Here is a 16,640-nt window from a genome sequence, read left to right as displayed (position 1 = left end):
GATCATGATGGTCCTCGACTCCCTGCCCATGGTTACTGTGTTGACTGCAAGGAACATCTGTGTGAGACTTGCTTTACACTTCACAAGAGACACACACTTTCAAGGCATCATACCCTTCTAGATAAAAACAGCATGCCACAAACCATGTCTTCAGCCTCTGTTCATCCAAGCCAGCCTGACAACCTTACCAAACCTTGCCCTAAACACATGAAAGAAATGATGAAGTTCTACTGTCAGAACCACAAAGAATTACTTTGCAGTGTATGTGTTACTCTGGAACACACAGGTACATCTTGCAAAGTCAACTACATCCCCGATATTTCTGGCCAGGTCATTAACAGTAAAGAACATCAAGACATCTTGAAAACTATGGATACCATTATTGAGCAATGTTGCAACAAATATGAAGATGTGAAGAAAATTACAGCAAAGTCCAACAGTTCTCTGACAGATGTACTGGCTGATATAAAAAAGTTTCGAAAAGAAATAAACCAAAAACTAGATGAACTGAAAAAACAAGCTGAAGATGCAGCAAAAGCTATCCAACAAGAAAATAACAACAACCTGAAGAGAGTAGAAACAACTTGCCATGATGTAACCGAATCTCTCAAGGCATCATCTGAAACTATTAAACATCTCAACACATCTAAACAAGCAGACAAACTTTTCATGGAGATGAAATCAGCTGAGAAAATGATCAAAGGTTACAAGAAATGTGTCCACCAGCTAGCAGCATATGATATCAAAGAGTACAACTTCATACCAAATAAATCAATATCAACCCTACTTGACAAGGAGAGGTTCCTAGGTACATTCGAAGAAAAATCATTAAAACAACCAAGTCCTCCTCCAGCTGTTGATATTAAATCAAGACAGACTTCATATCAGGATGCAATCTGTGTAAAGACATCAAAAGATAAAGACAGATGCCATATAACAGGAATGATTGTCCTTACTCCTGATCTAATTATCATCACTGACTGGAATAACAAGGCTGTAAAAATGGTGGATACCTGCAGTCAATCTGTTACAGATCAATTACAACTAGATACTGGGCCAAGTAATGTCACCTCAATTACCAGTACAGAACTTGCTGTCACACTTCCTCTTAAACAAAATATTCAGTTTATATCAGTCTCCTCAAACGAACTCAATAAGAAACAAACTATGAAGGTTGATGGAAAATGTCATGGTATCAGATGCTGTCAGGGAAAACTTGTTGTGTCATTTGTTAAACCTGCAAAACTCCAAATTCTTGATATCAATGGTACCATGCTGACAACAGCCAGAGGAGGAAATATTTTCAGCTGGCCAGTATATGTTACCACTAACACAAATTCTATCTATGTATCAGACTGGAAAATGAAAACTTTTGCAAGGATAAATTGGCAGGGTGAGGTGATTGGTAGTTATGGTGGTATGGCTGAGCCTTGTGGTATAACACTGTCAAATGATGGTACAGTTTTTGTGTGTGACAGGCAGAGAAATGTTATAGAAGAGATAGCAGGTGACTGTTCTACAGGAAAGGTTGTGTTAAACAACCTCGATCATCCTAGAGCTATCTGTTGGTGTGCTGAAACAAGTAAACTTTACTTCAGCTGTGCTACTAGACAAGAGAAACATGAAAACTTTCTTCAGGTCTTCAAGCTGACATAACTAGAACAAAACTCATCAATAGTTTAACCAGTGTATACTGTAAAATCATTCATAATATTTTGTTTATATCAATCCTTGACAACAAAGAATATTCCCATTTTATTCTTTCTTGCCTCCAGATTTTTTATTCAAATGAACTGCAGTCAATATATTGTAAATAGGTATTGTGTAAACAGATATTTTAATGAGTATGACACCAAGTTGATATATCATGATAAAGACTCATGCAAGTTTTCATCCATTTATATCAAACCCTTTTTGAGCTAGGTGCGTCACAAGGTAAAAATGTGCATTTTTGACTATTTCAGGGGCCATAACTCTGAAAATAGGGGCAGAGGCAGACAAACACACGAAAAATAGGAGGTGCGCAAGTTCGTATCTCATGATAATGACTAGTGCAAGGTTTCATCAACTTATATCAAATACTTTTTAAGCTAGGCGCATCAGGGGCCATAACTCTGGAAATAGGCGGCGAAGCCGGACAAAAAATAGGAGGTGCGCAAGTTCATATGATAAAGACTCATGCAAGGTTTCATCAACTTATATCAAACACTTTTTGAGCTAGGCGCGTCAGGAACTTCGGACAGACGGACGCACGAACAAGACCAAATCTATATGCCCCCACAACTCATGTGGGGGTGAGGGGGGAGGGGGCACAATAAAACCTTTCATGAAAAGGGTAACTAAAAAGAACTTGTACTGTTTGGTAAATTAAAAGATATAGTGAAAATAAACAAAATTTTCCTAAAATTCTAGATAAAGTAAAACAAAGTTTTGGCTGTTGTGTCATATGACATGGTTGATGATGAGGAATAATTGTTTTACGCAAACCTATCAAGATATATTAGAGATAAAGTGAAAGTGTACCAAAACATTAACCAAGGTGCAGATGAGGACTCCAGGGCTAGTAAGATAACTCTCAAAATACTTGAAAGTTGAGCTAAAGATACCTGTATCAAAACAGTATAGATCACTGAACCAGCCAAACTGAGCTGTCTGTTGAGTTCTGGCTTCCTCTATAACGTCATCATCATCTTCACCATCCATCTGCAACATACAATCTCAAGTCTAAGGCAAGATTCTTAATACAATATAAATAAAAGCAAACATGTTAAAACAAAGTGTCATATCCACCCCTACGTTCGTACCTGGATTGGCATTATATCTGCTTTTTAAAACCTATGAAATATACTTTCAACGTAAACAGTCTCCGGCAGAAAAAAACAAGAAACACAGAAATTCCACGAAAACCAGGTTTTCAAACTCTGAATCAGGACAGCAAGTTCTGTTTAAACAAGGTCATGTTGTATTATACATATCTGACTGCATTAAATGATGCCAGTCAGAAGTACAGATATAACAAATGTAGATGTGCCATTGCCATTATAGTTTGACCTTCACCCTATGGCAGAGTAAGACCCAGACCAGGATTTGAACTGTGACCTGTTTACTCCACATAAAAAAAAAGGTTCACTAGACAAATGCACCACAGTGGAACTTTTTTCAAAGTATTAAGCTATCAATACAGACACAATCAACTTAATAAACAAGACCTATCAATTATGGTGATGAATACCACCAGACAGCAGCTTACTGTCAGAAGAACAGCCAGAGTATTGAAAATACATCGCTTTGTGTATTTTATAGGGAGAACATGTACAACAAGAGCTGTTCGTAAGACAGCCAATGCTTGACTATTTGAATTGTCCCAGAAGCAGGAGTATTGCCCTAAATGTTCAAATATCTATAGAGTTTCAATTCAATATCTGCATTAGTATTTGAGATTGTAACGTGCATGTAAAACTTTTACTAGGATGTTCTAAGTCCAAAAGGGGGCATAAATTGCCCAAAATACATGTCAGAGTTATGGGACTTTACCCAGTGAGGTTGATAATTGACCAAGAAAAAGAAGAAATAAGTTTCAAAGCCATATGCCTTAAAGTTAAATAGCTATATGTACTTGCATGTAAAACTTTAACCAGGATATTTTAAGTCCAAAAGGGGGCATAATTTGGCCAAAATGAATGTCAGAGTTATGAAACTTGATGCTATCACCTGTTTTAATAACCCCAAATACACATGTGAAGTTTCAATTCAATATCTGTATTAGAGTACATGTAACTTGAGTGTAAAACTTTAACCAGTATTTTCCAAGTCCAAAAGGGGGCATGATTTGGCCAAAATGCATGTTAGAGTTATCGGACCTGATGCTATCATCTAGTTTTATGACCCTGAAGACACATGTGAAGTTTCAATTCAATATCTGCATTAGTTTTGGAGATAGTAACTTGCATGTAAGACTTGAACCACAATTTTCTAAGTCCAATAGGGGGCATAATTTGCTCAAAATACAATGTCAGAGTTATGGAAATTGACCCAGTGAGGTTGGTTATTGTCCTAGAAAAAAAAAAGTTTAAAAGCTATATACCTTTAAATGATAGCTGTATGTACTTGCATGCAAAAACTTAATCAAGGTGTGACGCCAACGCCGACGCCAGGGTGAGCAGAATAGCTAGACTAATTCTTTAAATAGTCAAGCTAAAAATGATATTGACATTTTTATTTTGTGTTTTATAATTGTTTTCCAATAGCTTGATGTCTCCTTTATTAAAATTAATGGTATAATGAGTTCTCTGCAAACATTTTGGATAGTGGCCATCACTTTGAAAGTCTCTACTTGAGCTTGAGGAGATACCATAAGTTATACAAAATTTATAAAAAACGGCATGGTAAGTTGTTTAAAAATTGCAAAACAGTGCAAACACGGTCACTTTTAAGAATATACCAAGCAAATGCCATTTTGTAAACATTACTATTAGGCATCTAATACCTTAAAGGTATTTCTGGTGTTAGCTCTAGCAGCCCCATAAAAGGTCCAAGTGTTCCAATTTGAAAAAGTTTGGTAGAGGGCCTTATCATAATACTACAAATCAAGTCTGATATAGATCCATCTTGCAGTTCAAAAGAAGAGGTCTTTTGAAAGCTTTTCTATATTTAGTTCTAGTGGCCCCTTAAAGATGTAGACTGCCTCAACTTGAATAACTTTGGGAGATGACTTTATAATAATGCTAGAGACAAAGTTTTAAGAAGATCCATTGAGCGGTTCATAAGTAGAAATCTTTTAAAGGCATTTTTGTTTTTAGCTCTAGTAACCCCTAACAAGAGCTGTCCGTAAGACAGCGCGCTCGACTTTTCTCAGTGCTTGACTCTGAATTAGAGCTTTGCCAGTAAAAATAATTCCAAGTTAAAAAGGGACATAACTCTGTCAAAATTCAAATCAGAGTTATGGGAATTGTTTCTCCTGGTATAGACTTTGATAGCAAACAGCTATTTTGAGTTTCAAGTCAAAAGCTTTAATAGTAGCAGAGATATTTGACTTTATCAAAACTTTTAACAAAAAATTCTAAGTTTAAAAGGGGCATAATTCTGTCAAATTTCAAATCAGAGTTATGGGGATTGTTTCTACTAATGTAGACTTTGATGGTAAATAAGTATTTTAAGTTTCAAATCAAAAGCTTTGATAGTAACAGAAATATTTGAATTTATCAAAAAATCAATTTTTTTTTTTTGATTACGCGGTCCGGAATGATAACGGCAAAACAGGTTATATCGCTGTTTTAATGCGTCAAAGTGTTATTGATCGGAATTCATGCGTTCGTAATACATGTAGCCGGTGACTCAAACTCAAAAAGTCAGGAATTATGATGTTGTTCATCATTTGTTTTAAATCTGGAGTGTCTGTGTTAATGCCACACTTGTCCTTCGATGTGCCGGTAGGTGATGAAGTAGGCACGTTCTACGATTGTTCAATACAGAATACAGTGAAAAGAACAGAGCCCGACTTATAAGACGTGCACGGGGATTCAATTAAAAATATTTGGATTAGACATAGAAATATTGTTCAGATAAAGTTTTCAAACTATTTGTTATCAGTTGTTTAGTCCAATACGTTAGATCTAGAGCCAAAGCAAAGTGCTTTCTTTAAAAAAAAGTTTGTTCACAGATCCTGACTGATCCATCACATTAAATTTAATTGTCTCGAGCCCAAATCATATTGATTTGAACGTAACATCTTTAGTACGGCAGTCAGATATTCTGTCAAAATACATATATTCAATTTAAAAAAATGTTTAGCTTTTCAAATAAGTAGTGTAGATATAAAGATCATTTCTGTCGTATTGTAACCCCAATTTTCCCTGTTTGTATATTAATTGGCTGTGAATTGATTGAAAGAAAGAAACTGAAAAAAACAGACCTTCCCAACTCAAAATTTCTTGGTCAATCAAAGCACAACAAATAACACTTTTATGAGTGGCCATATTGGGATCATTTTTTGTCCGTCTGTTATCATTTTTGACTGAAATGAACCTCTACCACAAAAACTTAAGCTATCCTGATCCAATGGGATTCGAGCAATGTTGAAGTATTTGTGTGCCCAACTCCGTTTGGTCTCATTGGTCAAGTGATTTATTACTTTCCCCTCACCTCTACCGTTTGGAGATTCACTAGGGGCACAAAGTTGCTCATTGTGTCGAAGCCATCTAACTGGGTTTCGGAAGATATGTTATTCCACTTGGGTGCCCGTTTTGTCTTAAATATTCCTCACCATCCCCTGCCGATAAATGGGCACGCCTTCAGATTAATGTAGAACAATGAATCAAAATTAAAAATAAGACACTCATCCCCTGTAATTATAAATACAAAATAAAAACAAACTGATTCAGTGAGCTTTGGCAAGAATTTATTTGCAAAACCATTCATGTAGTCTTTAAAACATATAGAAAAGCTATCTACTGTGTTAGTCACACTGTAAATGTTTGATTTCTGTATTATTCTTAAAGAAATGTTAACTTCCTGTATAATTATAACTGGTTATGCCTCCTTTTAGGGTCCAAGCTGGGGGAAAAAAATACCCGCTCGCTCCATGTAAAATCAACCCGCCTCTGAAAAAATCAAAATTGAGAAAAAAAAAATAATTTCGCTCGCTCGCTCCTATTTTTTCTTGAAAATTTTCCGAAGAACTATTAATCAATTTGGTATGGCCTAATAGTAATGTTTACAAAATGGCATTTGCTTAGTATATTTTTAAAGGTGACCGTGTTTGCACTGTTTTGCAATTTTTAAACAACTTACCATGCCGTTTTTTATAAATTTTGTATAACTTATGGTATCTCCTCAAGCTCAAGTAGAGACTTTCAAAGTGATGGCCACTATCCAAAATGTTTGCAGAGAACTCATTATACCATTAATTTTAATAAGGAAGACATCAAGCTATTGGAAAACAATTATAAAACACAAAATAAAAATGTCAATATCATTTTTAGCTTGACTATTCGAAGAATTAGTCTAGCTATTCTACTCACCCTGGCGTCGGCGTTGGCGTCACACCTTGGTTAAGTTTTTGCATGCAAGTACATACAGCTATCATTTAAAGGTATATAGCTTTGAAACTTTTTTTTTCTGGGACAATAACCAAACTCACTGGGTCAATTTCCATAACTCTGACATTGCATTTTGAGCAAATTATGCCCACTATTGGACTTAGAAAATTGTGGTTCAAGTCTTACATGCAAGTTACTATCTCCAAAACTAATGCAGATATTGAATTGAAACTTCACATGTGTCTTCAGGGTCATAAAACTAGGTGATAGCATCAAGTCTGATAACTCTAACATGCATTTTGGCCAAATTATGCCCCCTTTTGGACTTGGAAAATACTGGTTAAAGTTTTACACTCAAGTTACATGTACTCTAATACAGATATTGAATTAAAACTTCACATGTGTATTTGGGGTTATTAAAACAGGTGATAGCATCAAGTTTCAGAACTCTGACATTCATTTTGGCCAAATTATGCCCCCTTTTGGATCTAAAATATCCTGGTTAAAGTTTTACATGCAAGTACATATAGTTATTTAACTTTAAGGCATATGGCTTTGAAACTTATTTCTTCTTTTTCTTGGTCAATTATCAACCTCACTGGGTAAAGTCCCATAACTCTGACATGTATTTTGGGCAATTTATGCCCCCTTTTGGACTTAGAACATCCTAGTAAAAGTTTTACATGCACGTTACAATCTCCAATACTAATGCAGATATTGAATTGAAACTCTATAGATATTTTAACATTTAGGGCAATACTCCTGCTTCTGGGACAATTCAAATAGTCAAGCATTGGCTGCCTTACGGACAGCTCTTGTTGTACATGTTTTCCCTATACAATATACAAAGCAATGTATCATATTTTGAATACTCGGGCTGTTCTTCTGACAATAAGCTGCTGTCTGGTGGTATTCATCACCATAATTGATAGGCCTTGTTTATTATGTTGATTGTGTCTGTATTGATATCTTAATACCTTGAAAAAAGTTCCACTGTGGTGCATTTGTCTAGTGAACCTTTTATTATGTGGAGTAAACAGGTCACAGTTCAAATCCTGGTCATGGTCTTGCTCTGTCACAGGGTGAAGGTCAAACTATAATGGAAATGGCACATCTACGTTGTTATATCTGTACTTCTGACTGGCATCATTTAATGCAGTCAGATATGTATAATACAACATGACCTTGTTTAAACAGAACTTGTTGTCCTGATGCAGAGTTTGAAAACCTGGTTTTCGTGGAATTTCTATGTTTCTTGTTTTTTTCTGCCGGAGACTGTTTACGTTGAAAGTATATTTCATAGGTTTTAAAAACCAATCCAGGTACGAACATAGGGGTGGATATGACACTTTGTTTTAACATGTTTGCTTTTATTTATATTGTATTAAGAATCTTGCCTTAGACTTGAGATTGTATGTTGCAGATGGATGGTGAAGATGATTATGACGTTATAGAGGAAGCCAAAACTCAACAGGCAGCTCAGTTTGGCTGGTTCAGTGATCTATACTGTTTTGATACAGGTATTTTTAGCTCAACTTCCAAGTATTTTGAGAGTTATCTTATTAGCCCTGGAGTCCTCATCTGCACCTTGGTTAATGTTTTGGTACACTTTCACTTTATCTCTAATATATCTTGATAGGTTTGCGTAAAACAATTATTCCTCATCATCTAACATGTCATATGACACAACAGCCAAAACTTTGTTTTACTTTACCTAGAATTTTAGGCAAATTTTGTTTATTTTCACTATATCTTTTAATTTACCAAACAGTACAAGTTCTTTTTAGTTACGCTTTTCATGAAAGGTTTTATTGTGCCCCCTCCCCCCTCACCCCCACATGAGTTGTGGGGGCATATAGATTTGGTCTTGTCCGTGCGTCCGTCTGTCCGAAGTTCCTGACGCGCCTAGCTCAAAAAGTGTTTGATATAAGTTGATGAAACCTTGCATGAACTTGCGCACCTCCTACTTTTTGTCTGGCTTTGCCGCCTATTTCCAGAGTTATGGCCCCTGATGCACCTAGCTTAAAAAGTATTTGATATAAGTTGATGAAACCTTGCACTAGTCATTATCATGAGATACGAACTTGCGCACCTCCTATTTTTTGTGTGTTTGTCTGCCTCTGCCCCTATTTTCAGAGTTATGGCCCCTGAAATAGTCAAAAATGCACATTTTAACCTTGTGACGCACCTAGCTCAGAAAGGGTTTGATATAAATGGATGAAAACTTACATGAGTCTTTATCATGATATATCAACTTGGTGTCATACTCATTAAAATATCTGTTTACACAATACCTATTTACAATATATTGACTGCAGTTCATTTGAATAAAAATCTGGAGGCAAGAAAGAATAAAATAGGAATATTCTTTGGTGTCAAGGATTGACATAAACAAAAAATAATGATTTTACAGTACACACTGGTTAAACTGTTGATGAGTTTTGTCCTAGTTATGTCAGCTTGAAGACCTGAAGAAAGATTTCAAGTTTACTTGTTTCAGCACACCAACAGATAGCTCTAGGATGATCGAGGTTGTTAAACACAACCTTTCCTGTAGAACAGTCACCTGCTATCTCTTCAATAACACTTCTCTGCCTGTCACACACAAAAACTGTACCATCATCTGACAGTGTTATACCACAAGGCTCAGCCATACCACCATAACTACCAATCACCTCACCCTGCCAATTTATCCTTGCAAAAGTTTTCATTTTCCAGTCTGATACATAGATAGAATTTGTGTTAGTGGTAACATATACTGGCCAGCTGAAAATATCTCCTCCTTTGACTGTTGTCAGTACAGTACCATTGGTATCAAGAATTTGGAGTTTTGCAGGGTTAACAAATGACACAACAAGCTTTTCCTGACAGCAGTTTATACCATAACATAGTCCATCAACCTTCAGAGTTTGTTTCTTCTTGAGTTTGTTTGAGGAGGCTGATATAAACTGAACATTTTGTTTGTTAGGTTGTGTAACAGCAAGTTCTGTACTGGTAACTGAGGTGACATTGCTTGGCTCAGTATCTAGTTGTAATTGACCAGTAACAGATTGACTGCAGGTATCCACCATTTTTACAGCATTGTTACTCCAGTCAGTGATGATAAGTAGATTAGGAGTAAGGACAATTATTCCTGTTATATGGCATCTGTATTTATCTTTTGATGTCTGTACACAGATTTCACCCTGGTGTGAAGTCTGTCTTGATTTAATATCAACAGCTGGAGGAGGACTTGGTTGTTTTAATGATTTCTCTGTGAATGTATCCAGTGACCTCTCCTTGTCAAGTAGGGTTGGTAGTGCTTTATTTGGTGTGAAGTTGTACTCTTTGATATCATATGCTGCTAGCTGGTTGACACGTTTCTTGTAACCTTTGATCATTTTCTCAGCTGAAATTTGAAAATTCAAGAGTGTTAACAAGCTTTTCCTTTGATTTGACTGGGTGACCCAATTTTTGCCCCACATGACCCAGATTCAAACTTGACCTAAAGGTCATCAAGACAAACATTCTGACCAATTCTCATCAGTTTCAAACTTAAACTGTAGACTCTACAGTGTTAACAAAGATTTTCCTTCAATCTGCCCTAGCGACCTAATTTTTGACCACACAGGACTCAGTTTCAAACTTGACCTAGAGATCATCAAGACAAACATTCTAACCAAGTTTCATAAAGATTGGGTCACAAATGTTGACTCTATAGTGTTAACTAGCTTTTCTTTTGATCTGGCCTAGTGACCTAGTTTTTGACCCAACATGACCCAGATTTGAATTTGACCTAGAGGTTATCAAGACAAACATTCTGACAAATTCTCATCAATTTCAAACCTAAACTGTGGACTCTAGTGTTAATAAGATTTTCCTTTGATCTGGCCTAGTGACCTAATTTTTGACCTCACATAACTCAGTTTCGAAGCTGACCTAGAAATCATCAAGATAAATATTCTGACCAAGTTTCTTAAAGATTGGGTCACAAATGTGGCCTCTAGAGTGTTAACAAGCTTTTCCTTTGATTTGACTGGGTGACCTAGTTTTTGACCCCACATGACCCAGATTCGAACTTGACCTTGGTCATCAAGACAAACATTCTGACCAATTCTCATCAGTTTCAAACTTAAACTGTGGACTCTAGGGTGTTTACAAGATTTTCCTTTGATCTGGCCTAGTGACCTAATTTCTGACCCCACATGACCCAGTTTTAAACTTGACCTAGAGTTCATCAAGACAAACATTCTGATCAAGTTTCATAAAGATTGGATCACAAATGTGGCTTCTAGAGTGTTAACAAGGCAAATGTTGACGCACGACGCACACCGCACGCCGACGGACGCCGGACAATGACCGGTCACAATAGCTCACTTTGAGCACTTTGTGCTCTGGTGAGCTAAAAACACAAGGAGCTGCGTTCAATAAAAGCTTGATTCCCCCAGTGGCATCTTTGTCGATAGATTTTGAACCAAGTCCAAAATGAGGTCAAGGTCAATCCGAGGTCAGGTGATGTTTGAAGATGAAGAATGGTCACAGTTTAAATCTGTATTAGTATCAATTCATTCTTGTAAGGGGTACTGATGCTAGACGAAACGGTCCCATTTGGTTAACCAAGAGGCGGCCTATATAAAGCAACCCAAGTCCAAAATGAGGTCACGGTCAATTTTCTTTTCTTTTTTTTTTTTGGTTGGATTTAATGTAGCACCGCCATATGAATGGTCATATGGCGACTTTCCAGCTTTAATGGTGGTGGAAGACCCCAGGTGCCCCTCCGTGCATTATTTCATCACAAGCGGGTACCTGGGTAGAACCACCGACCTTCCGTAAGCCAGCTGGATGGCTTCCTCACATGAAGAATTCAACGCCCCGAGTGAGAGGTCAAGGTCAAGGTCAAAGTGAGGTCAGGTGATGTCTGAAGATGAGGAATAGTCACAGGTTACATCTGCATTAGTATCAAGTCATTCTAGTAAGGGGTATTGATGCTAGACGAAACGGTCCTATTTGGTTAACCTCGTGCAGACGGACGGACGAACGGACAGGACAATCACTATATGCCTCGCGCATCAGTAGATGCAAGGGGCATAAAAAAGTTAAAATACAAAATTTATAAGATAGTTTTAGTAACAACAAAGTGAAGTAATTCTAAATGAAGGGACCCGTTTCTCGCATATCACACTCGGTCTCATGGTGGTGAACATTTGTGCCAAGTTACATTAAAATCTTACCAGGCATGAAGAAGAAATGCTCCAGACAAAGTCATCATTGTAACTTTAATTGTGACCTTGAAGATTGACCAAGGGATCTGGTTCTTGAGCATGACATTCCATCTCATGATGGTGAACAAATGTGCCAAGTTACATTAAAATCCCTCCAAGCACAAAGAAGAAATGAATGCTACAGACAGTCATTACTGAATTTGACCTTTGACCTTGACCTTAGACCTAGTTCTTCACACAACACTGTCTCAAGACATAAATTTGAAAGAAAAAAACATTACTTCGAATGTCATATGACTTATGAAAGAACAGAAATATACTATCATTTACTATTATTAGCCAAATTAGAAGAAACTGCCATAGTTTTCTATTTTTTATTGATTACAGGCCTTTAATCTTCAACTTCCCTTTTTCCTGAAATTTGAAAATTCAAAGACCAAGTTAAAATTTCCCTGACTTTTTCACTGACTGTGGAATCCATGAATCTTTAACCAAGACATAGTCAAGAGTGCAAATATTTTGTGTTCATCGGTTAATAATATTTTGATCTTGCATCAAAATAAAGCAAATTGTTTTTTCTTTCATGTTTTTTTCCAATAGGATGAACTAAATTTCACCCTTTTGGAATTCTGTACCAGTGAAAAATATACCTGACAAGTCACTGAAATAATTAATACAAGAGCTCGTCAAACACGAAATGCCCCGCTTGATGCATTCAGTAATTGCACAAGGAACAGAAATTATATGCTCACTGTAAACAAAAGTTCTACTGTTCTAGTTCAATCTGACCTTGACCTTTAACCTATTAACCTAACAAGAGATCACAGAGTGATCTTGGCACTGATCACTGAGCCATTTTTGAATGTTTCAAATTTCAAGACTAGCTCAAGATCAAAATCAAGGTCAAATTTCATTTCGGTATAAAATACTGTGCATGTGGTCCAAATTGGAAAGCTGCGGCTTGAGAAATGTGAAAGCAGGTCACTAGATCAATTTCAAGGTAAAAGTTCATTTCGGTAGACAGAACTATGCATGTGCTTCAAATTTGGAGGCTGTAGCCTGAGAAATGTGAAAGTAGGTACTAGGTAAAAATCAATGTCAAATTTCAATTCAGAACATAAAAATATGCATGCAGTCAAAATCTGAAACCTGTAGCTTCAGATATGTGAAAGCAGGTCACTAGGTCAATCTCAAGATCAAAGTTCATTTTGGTACACAAAGCTATGCATGTGGTCCAAATTTGAAGGCTTTAGCTTGAGAAATGTAAAAGTAGGTCACTAGGTCAAAATCAAGGTCAAACTTTATTTTGAAACACAAAACTATGCATGTGGTCCAAATTTGAAGCTTGTACCTTCAAAAATATGAAAGTAGGTCACTAGGTCAATAACAAGGTCAAAGTTTGTTTCGGTACACAAACCTATGCATGTGGTCCAAATTTGAAGGCTGTAGCTACAGAAATGTGAAAGTAGTTCACTAGGTCAAGATCAAGGTCAACTCATGTCAAGGTTCATCTTGTCACTCAAAAAAATACATGTGGTCCAAATTTGAATGATGTAGATCATAGACAGTCATGAAGATTCTAAGTTTTTCCCTAAATAAGTCTATAATATTATGAACTATGTGATCCCCAGGGTGGGCCATATTTGATCCTAGAGGGATAATTTGAACAAACTTGGTTCTACAAACACTAGATGATGCTACATTACAAATATCAAAGCCCTAGTCTTTGCAGTTTGGACAAGAAGATTTTCAAAGTTTTTCCCTATACAAGTCCATATGTAAACCATGTGACCCCCAGGGCGGGGCCGTATTTGACCCTTAGGAAATAATTTGGACAATCTTAGTAGAGGACCACTAGATAATGTCATATACAAAATATCAAATCCCTAGGACCTGTGGTTTTGGACAAGAGGTTTTTCAAAGTTTTTTTTCCTATACAAGTCTATATAAACTATATGACCCCCGGGGTGGGGCCATATCTGACCCCAGGGAAATAATCTTAACAATCTTGGTAGAGAACCACTAGATTTTGCTACATACCACATATCAAAGCCCTAGGCCCTGTGGTTTTGGACAAAAAGATCAGAAACCATTAAACTGTTCCTTGCAAATGTCACCTTGACCTTTGACGTAATGACCTCAAAATTAACAGGGGTCACCTACTGATCATGACCAACCTCACTATCAATTTTCTTGACACTAGGCCTAAGCGTTCTTGAGTTATTGCCCAGAAACCATTTTACTGTTCCTGGTCACTGTGACCTTGACCTTTGACATGCTGACCTCAAAATTAATAGGGGCCATCTGCTTGTCATGACCAACCTCTCTGTCAACACTCATGATCCTAAGCCAAAAAGTTCTTAAGTTATCATCCCGAAACTGTTTTACTGTTCAGGGTCACTGTGACCTTGACCTTTGACATACTGACCTCAAAATCAAAACAGGTCATCTACTGAAAATGATCTATCTCCCTTTCAACTTTCATGATCCTAAACCTTAGCGTTCATGAGTTATCATCTGGAAACCGTTTTACTCTTCAGGGTCACTATGACCTTGACCTTTGATATACTGATCTCAAAATCAATAGAGGTCATCTGCTGGTGATGATCAACCTCCCTATTAACTTTCATGATTCTAGGCCCAAGCGTTCTTGAGTTATCATCCGGAAACGGACTGGTCTACATACAGACCGACCGACCAACAGACCTACAGACATCTGCAAAACAATATACCCCTCCTTCTTCCAAGGGGGTATAAAAATATTCCTTTACATATCCACACACCACATAAAAGTATAAAATATCACAAGTTTTCAATCAACAATATGTATACTAACCAGTATCAAATATATGAAAGTCAGCAAGATGGTTATTATCCTGTTCCCTGCCTCCCATAACAACCACTCTTTTACCAACGCCTGTTGTTGTGTGAAATGACCTTGCAGCCGGCCACTAACCTTTCACCTCCATCTCTAGATCCCACTTTCTTGTGTCTGTAAAACAATTAGTTGTTTTATGTTACCACTGGGGATAAGAAGGCAAAGAAATTTTCTTGACCAAATTTTACCCACATTAATAAATGACAATATTTGCAACCGACGAGTGAACTTAAATCTATCCAAAATCCCGTGGTAACATTAACTAGATGCCCACGAGCAAATGCCGAGCCTGCCAGCTGTCAAAAGGACATTAATGATACTAGTCTATTTGGCAGAGACAAAACTGATTGCGGCAAATATTTCTGCCAAGTCATTTAAGAACATTTCCATCCATGGCTAAGTTACATCCTAGACAAGAGAAACTGCAAAAACTTTTGACCTTTGACCTCTAAGCTACCAATCTGGTTCTTGCACAGGTCACATCATCTTATCAAGGCAAACATTTGTGCCAAAGTACTTAAGAATCTCTCAATCCATGGCTGAGTTACAGCCCTGACAAGCAAAACAGCACCAAGTTTTGACATTTGACTTCAAAGTATGACCTTAACATTTAAGCTACCAATCTGGTTCTTGCACATGACACACCGTGTCATTAAAGCAAACATGCCCCAAGTTATTTAAGAATCCCTTGACCCATGGATAGGTTACAGCCCGCACAAACTCGGACGCACACACGGTCACATGCAAACACATTGAACCCCCACTATGACAACTGCTGCCGAGCTCACTGCCATCGAGCTCGACAAGAATGTGCGTCTTTACAGTTTCACTACAATATTTCCACTCAAACCCAGAAAGTTTGCACCCTTCCCTGAGACAACTATCATTTATAATATTCATTAAAATGCTAGAGCACATTATTTGCAACAGAACATCAGGATCTTGGTAAAGTTAAAAACTTCTTTACACACACCAACATGTGATTGCTTACTTGCTACCAATTATACTTTGAGATCATTATAATTCAAAAGAGACCATGTGTGTTTAGTGAAATTTGTGGTTGTGCCATTCTGCACAATTAAATCCAAACAAATAAGTAAAATACCAATTTCTTTAATTTCCAAACCCATGAAATTTTAAAGGAAAGTGTGAAATTTTAAGCCAATAAAAATATAAGAGGCCGCAGTATACTAATAACATACCAACATTGAAAATATGAAGATCATTGGTCCTTTTTCTCTGTATCTCTACCTCCAAGTATAACAAGATCACGCCCCACTGTGCACATACCATGTGCTGCACGTGCTGTTGGCACACCAAGATTCATGTGCATTGGTTGTGATCATTTACTTGTAGCTGAAAAAATAAAAAGAAGGTTTGAAGGATCAACGTCAACAAAATGCAGTCTCGGTAAATAAAATTTTGATTTCAAGGGTATCATATTCCCCCTAATAAATGACCCTTAAAATCATGAAAATGGCAGTGTGTGCACTGATGCAATAATGTGCTTGCACCCATGTTTGA

At 37.0% G+C, this 16,640-nt stretch overlaps 1 protein-coding gene across 1 annotated transcript; it reads left to right on the top strand.

Annotated features, from left to right (window-relative positions):
• Positions 1 to 144: 144 nt before the first annotated feature.
• Positions 145 to 9,423, top strand: LOC123566619 (uncharacterized). The gene is made up of 3 exons (XM_053533799.1): positions 145 to 1,638; positions 8,461 to 8,557; positions 9,356 to 9,423. Exons 1-3 carry the CDS (start codon positions 145 to 147, stop codon positions 9,421 to 9,423), a joined length of 1,659 nt encoding a protein of 552 aa, XP_053389774.1.
• The last annotated feature ends 7,217 nt before the right edge of the window (positions 9,424 to 16,640 follow it).

Source organism: Mercenaria mercenaria, unplaced genomic scaffold, assembly GCF_021730395.1.
Source record: "Mercenaria mercenaria strain notata unplaced genomic scaffold, MADL_Memer_1 contig_3114, whole genome shotgun sequence".
Taxonomy (NCBI): domain Eukaryota; kingdom Metazoa; phylum Mollusca; class Bivalvia; order Venerida; family Veneridae; genus Mercenaria; species Mercenaria mercenaria.
Note: the sequence above shows the minus strand (reverse complement) of the source record. Positions and strands in the feature narration are given on the sequence as shown.

Bases quoted from the DNA above. Each gene is read 5' to 3' on its own strand.
- LOC123566619 (XM_053533799.1), top strand. From the start codon at position 145: ATGTCTTCAGCCTCTGTTCATCCAAGCCAGCCTGACAACCTTACCAAA. The intron at 1,639-8,460 runs GTCTTCAAGCTG...TGTATGTTGCAG, and splicing joins AACATGAAAACTTTCTTCAG to ATGGATGGTGAAGATGATTA. The intron at 8,558-9,355 runs GTATTTTTAGCT...TATTGACTGCAG, and splicing joins TCTATACTGTTTTGATACAG to TTCATTTGAATAAAAATCTG.